This window comes from Plasmodium gallinaceum, assembly GCF_900005855.1.
Source record: "Plasmodium gallinaceum strain 8A genome assembly, contig: PGAL8A_v1_87, whole genome shotgun sequence".
NCBI classification, from domain to species: domain Eukaryota; phylum Apicomplexa; class Aconoidasida; order Haemosporida; family Plasmodiidae; genus Plasmodium; species Plasmodium gallinaceum.
Genome location: NW_021628251.1, coordinates 1849715 through 1856631, shown reverse-complemented (window position 1 = coordinate 1856631; position 6917 = coordinate 1849715). Strand labels below are relative to the sequence as shown.

Sequence of the window (6917 nt, the reverse complement as noted above, 5' to 3'; positions counted from 1 at the left end):
TTTTATTAATTCTTAGTTTTTTCTTTTTTTTTTTTTTGATAAATAAATGTATCTCACTTATATATATATGTGTAAAAGAAATTTAAAACACTAAGAACAATTTTTACTAAAATACATACATTTCCTATTTTTAGTTTAGCAAGTTTTATTAAATATAACAACATTTTATAACATCATAAAATTTTGTTATTAATTTCATTATTCATACATATTTATTAAATACAAAAACTTAATTTATTTAATACTCTCATTTTTATTTGATGTCTATTTGTTTTAAATAAAATATATTTTTTTTTTCATTTTTTAATCATATTTATTTCGTGTAATTTCTAGATATATGTTTTATATTTATACATAAAATATATATAATCATTTAAATTTTTTTTTAATATAAATTTAATTTTTTTTGTTTAATTTTTAATAAATTTTTTTTCATTAATATAACACATAAAATGGAAAATACACATGTATAGATATTTATTCGTAAAAAAAAAAAAAAAAGAATTAATAATAAAATTCATATGTATTTTTAGTGTTATTGACATTTTTACTTTAATTTTTCATAATTTAAAACAAATACTTGTATAAATAGATAAAGATTTCTAAATAAAATAAAGTATAAATAATGATAATTATGTACTTATGTAAAGTTTAACTAAATGAAACTAAAAAAAAAAAAAAAAATAATAACAATAATAAAATTAATAATGTATAAAAATCCAATATATTTTTAGCTATTTACAAAGCATATTAAAAAATATATGAATTTGAACTAATCAAGCAGTTAAAATAAAAAAAAGTCAGTAATATTTCTGAGCAATAAAAATTGTCTACCATTTAAAAAAAATAAGGATTTAAATTAAAAATTTTTCATGATTTTAGTAATTTAAAAAAAAAAATAAATAAATAAATAAATAATAAATAAAGTAGTATATAAAGAAATAATATTTATATGAAAAGGAAAAAAAAAAAAAATAAAAATAAAAAATGTTTAGTTAAAATAAGATTAAATAAATTAAAATGACATCATACCATAGTTAAAGTTTATATTGTTAAATAAATTATAGAAAATATATAAATATAAATATATATATAATAATGAAAATCATTTAAGATCATATATACTGGAATATTTTAAGAAAATTAAAAAAAAAAATTCAAAATATTTTGCTGACAAAATTTTGCAACAAAGGAATCAAAAAAAAAAAGAGAGAAAAAAAAAAAGTTAATTTACTTATATTTCTTAATTTTTTCGGTAAATAAAAAGGCATATAAATGTTTCTTTTTACAATTCCGTTATTAAATTTCTATCTTTTAAAAATGTTGATTTTCAATTATTTTTTTCTTATTTTTATAAGAAGGAGTGTATTGAAAATTTTTTTTTGTTAACCTTAATATGGAAGATCCAAACATATAAATAGAACCAAAGTTTTCTAGCCAAACTGTCTTATATAAGGAGTGTGAACTAATTTTTGAATTAATTATAATTTCTGACCATACTGAATTAGAAAAATTATAAAAAAAAATATCATTTTTAGGAAGAGTAGAATTTTTACATTCTCCACCTATTATAAACATATAATTATTAATTAAAACACAACTATGTCTATATCTTTTTTCAGGCAAAGTACCTTTTCCAATTATTTCAAAACATTTATTTGATTCTATATTATATAAATATAAGTTATTACAAAAATTTAAATTTATTCTGTTACTATTAAAACTATAATAATTAATACCTCCAAATATATATAAATTATTTTTATAATAAATACATGAATGTCCTGCCCTTTTACCTAACCATTTTATACTTTTTATATTTATATTATTTTTTATTAACTCACATATATATGTACATTTTTTATTATTTAGGCATTTAAAGCAAAATGCATCTTTTCTTTCATAATTTGAATTATTTTTTTCTCCAATTGAACTAATTTTTTTTATATTTTTACTTACCTCCTTGTTTTTTATATTATTATTGTTATTACTACTTTCACAACCTATATTTTTATCTTGAACATTTGAAATATTGATAGAATCAAAAATAAGGTCACATATATCTTCATTATTGTTATATTTCTTAAATTTACAATTTCCATTTAATTCTTTATTTATATATTTGTTGCTACATGTTCCGTTTACATTATTATTGTAAAAATTATTAACATTTTCATGTTTATCATTCATATTTTCATTTATTTTGTTAAAATTATTTTCATTACTACAAATACTGTTAACAGAATATAAGGTTAAATTATCCTTATTACCTTCTATAGTGTCATTATAATTTTCACCAATAAATTTTTTTTCATTACATTTCATAAAATTTTCATTTCTATTTAAATCAAAAAAAAAATTACTCTTATTTATTTTAGAACTATCTTCATTTTTATTATCATTCAAATTCTCATAAGAGAAATTTGTTGTACCATTCTGGCTGTTATAATGATGTAACTCAATCCATTTGTTTTTAAAAAAATCATAAACATACAGATCATTATAAATAATGTCAATATATTCATTTTTTTTTTTAATAGTATTTCCTTTTCCTCCAAATAAATAAATCAGCGAATAAGATTCTTCATTAACACTACAAATTGAAAAGAAATCTCTAGCTTTTATTATTCTTTTCTTTTTTTTTATATAATTTTTTTTTTCATCATGTATAAACTCATAAATTTCAGAAACTCCATTGATATATTCTTCATAATTATCATTTTCATTGATAACAGATAATTGATCATTATCCTTATTTATTTCCTGTTCAGATTGAAAAAAGATATGATTAAAAAAATTTATTTTTCTTTTAGAATTATCTATAGTACTATATATATGGTTTTCCTTTTTTTTTTCTTCTTCTTTTCTTATCATTTCATCTTCGTCAGAAGATAATTCTGAAAAGCTTTCTTTTTTCTTTTTTAACATATTTAATATATGTTCAAAATTTTTTATGTTTTTATTTAGAGAATCAACTACGATAGCACTGAATATAGTATTCATATTATTTACATTAACTTTGCAAATATTCATAAATTGTGTGTTACTACTTATAATAAACATACAACTATTTAAATAAACCACATCTGTGTAATTTATAAAAGAAATATTATTTAAGTATTTATAATTTTCAATTTTTTTTTCTATATCATCTTTAATGTCATAGTTTGAAATGGTAATTTTGTTGTTTTTTTTTATAGATATTTCTTCATATATATTTAAAAAAATATACCACATATTATTATATGGTGTATATAAATAAATACATTTTTTTATTTTATCAAATATATATATGTTATCATCTATTGTGCAAATCCCATCACATCTGTTTTTATAAACTTTTTTGTCAAATGATATATAATCAGCATTAAATTCATCATTCAACTCATTTTTACTTTCTTTATTGAAATTTTTATCATTATGTAAACTATTTTTATTAATATTATATTTTTCCAATATTTCTTCAACATCATTTTTTATTTTATCATTTTTATTTATTTTTATAGTTTCTTCTTTAATTTTTCTACCATTAGTTAGATTTATAATTACGTTTTTTTCAGCATTTTTGCTTTTAATTTTATTATTTTTTTTTTTTTTTTTCAAGTTTCTCTTATTTAATATTAAAATATGTGAAGATGATAAAGATGAGCTGCTATGACTATTATTATTGTCAACAAAATTACCAATTAAATTTTCATTTTCGATATTATTATAATTATATAAATTAATATTTCTATTATATATATTTTTACTTTTGTTATATAAATAATTTATTATATTCATAATTACATTTTTCTGTATATAATCATAAAAAATATATATAAATATATAAGCTAAATTTTTCCTTTTTTTTTTCCAAATAGGAAATACTCTATAAATTATTAAGTAAACAATTATTTCTTGTAACTAAATGTTTTTTTAACAAAAATATAATATTAATTTATTATTCATATTTTATAATATCATTTTTATTCATTTTAAAAATTTTTTTTTCAATAAATACTTAAATGAAATAATATAATTTTTTACCAAAATTTAAGTAGAATTTTTCTACATAAATTTTTTTTCCCAATATATTTATGTAACAAATATATATTGGAATCATACAAATGAACAAATTATAGTAACGTAAAATATAAAAAGTTTCTAATGTGTTAAAAAACTTTTATATATATATATATATATATTTACCTAAAAAAAAAAAAAAATAAAAATTCTCATAAAGTTACATAAGATAAAAAAAAATCATATATATACTTATAATGTACTATTTTTAACTTTTTAACGTTTTTAATTTCGTTGAATTTTTCATAAGTTTACAATATTCATAATCTATGAAATTTAAAAAATATATATATATATATATATATATACATATATAATTTAAAAAAATAGTGAAATTTTTCCAAATTTTTATATACAAAAAAAAAAAAAAAAAAAAAAAAAAAAAAAAAAAATTATATATATATATATGTATATAATTTAATAATATTTTTCTAAAATTTTTTTTCTGTAAAAATGAAAAATTTTAAGTAATAATTTCAGATATATACATACGGATTTACACCTTTTAAATGGATGTTTATTTTTTATTATTTTCAAGACATTTAGAAATTTTTTTTTTCATTAAATTTACTTTTATTTATTTATTTTTTTTTTTTTAATATTTAAATAAAACAAAATTATTTATAATCCTCCTAAGTTCTATATTTAAGAAATTAACATAATTTTATTATGTTTTTTAATATTCATATACATTTTATTTATTTTCTTTACTATATTTAGCTTTTTTTTATAGATTTATTTTTTCATTTTTTCATAGTGTTTTAAGTCCTATATATCAATTTTAAAGATTATATTTTTCCAAAAATAAAATAAAATAAATATAGAAATTATGAAATCAAAATTATTATTTTTTTTTTTTTTAAAAAAGTGCAAAAATAAAGAAATAATTTTTATATCTAATAAATTATAATTATAGTTTATCATATATTTATTTCTAATCACAATAGTATCTTTAATTTTTTTTTTTCTAAAATTTTAATTGCATCTAAAAATTAAATTGTATAATGGGAATGAAGGAATAAGTAATAATTTCCTAAAGTGTATATATTTTAATTGAAAATATTAAACAAATTTTTATATTATAAATATTAATCTACTAAAAGGAATTCAGCAAAAATGTTTAAATTATAAAATCAAAAAAATTTATAATTGATGAAATAGATTAAATAATTAAATACTTTTATAGATATACAGATATTCTTTTTTATAATGTGGTTGGTCTTATTATTTCACTACTTTAAGTTTTTATGAATAAAAGAATAGAGTATTGCAGATATAATGAGAACATATATAGTATTCTTTATTAAGTTCCAATAAATATATATTTAACAGAAATTATAATATTTTTGCATGATTTATTAAAAATCATAAAAAATGTTATTTTTTACTTTAATATTTTTAATCACCAATCAAAATTTTCTTTTATGAATTATTAAACAATAATATTGTTCATTTTTGTTGTTTTAATTACAACATAAAACCAAGGCCCTCTTTTCTCTTTCAATAGTTAAATTTAAATCTAATATATATATATTTATAGATATAGATATAAATTTTTTTTTTTTTTTTTTTTTTTTTTTTTTTTTTTTTTCGTATTAAATTGACTTTATATGCATGCTTAAATGCATGCTTTTTTTTTTTTTTTGTTCTTTTGTTTTTTTAGTTTATTAAAAGTATAATACAAAATATAGCCGAAAAAAATTCAAATTATAAAAAAAAAGAAGCAAAAAAACCACATATCTAAAACATATTCTTATATTGTTTGCACTTATATGCTTATGTTAAAAAATTATTAAATTGTAAAAACGTATACATATATATATTTTTTTTATAATACTATATGAATTAATGTAACATTAAAAACGTTTTTAAAGGAACTATTTTAAAATCATTTATTTTTTTTTTTCGTTATTTTTAACTTAATTTTCATTTTTATTATTTTAAAAGCGTGCTTAAGATTTTAATAAGGGATTATTCTTATGTATTTATGTATATATGTAAATATATATATTTATATATATACATATATTTATATTTTTTTTTTTTTTTTCTTAAGGTAACTATTTTAATGTTATAATAAGACTTAAAATATATATTTTTAAGAAAATATGGTTATTTTTTAAAATTTTTGTAAAATTATCTTTAAAAAAAAGAGAAAAAAGATTTTTTTATGTTTTAGCATAATTAGTATAGTACATTTATTATTTTATAATTTGGGATTTTTTTATGTTTTAGATTAATTCGTTATAATTTTTAATTTTGCATTTTGCGTAACTTTCTTTTTTTATTATATAAGGAAACACAGAAATTAATAAAAAAAATAAGACATTTAAATACTAATAGTTTTTTAAAAACATAAATTTTTATTTGTGAAACATATTGTGATATTACCATATATTCACTTTTTTTATTATTAATATTATGTATATTTTTTTTACATTTCAGTAATGGCAATTTCAAGTAATTTTAACTTTTTCATTTTACTAATTTTTTTATAGATATTTTAATATTGAGATAAACCTTTTATACATATATAAAATTTTTAATGAATGTTTTGTATAAAAGCTAAAAAAAATTTATTTAAATATATATTTTTTTTTCTTTGCATCTCTATAATATTAAATATTTTAAAAAAACTTTTGATTGTATGCATATATTTTTTTTTTTTTTTTTTTTTTTTTTTTGATTCTATATTAATATTTGTTTCGATATAAAAAAGATATAAAAAAAAAATATTTGTATTTAAATATACACATATTTTTAAATACATAATTTTTAAGAAAAATAATTGTAGTATTGTTATATTTCATACTCTTTTTAGCATAAAAAAGAGAATTATATTTGTTTAAAAT

At 15.3% G+C, this 6917-nt stretch overlaps 1 protein-coding gene across 1 annotated transcript; it reads right to left on the bottom strand.

Annotated features, from left to right (window-relative positions):
• Positions 1–1314: 1314 nt before the first annotated feature.
• On the bottom strand, positions 1315–3783 carry PGAL8A_00316600 (conserved Plasmodium protein, unknown function; the record flags this gene model as incomplete). Its single annotated transcript, XM_028672182.1, has 1 exon — positions 1315–3783. The coding sequence occupies one exon, from the start codon at positions 3781–3783 to the stop codon at positions 1315–1317; it is 2469 nt and encodes an 822-aa protein (XP_028528761.1).
• Positions 3784–6917: the final 3134 nt, after the last annotated feature.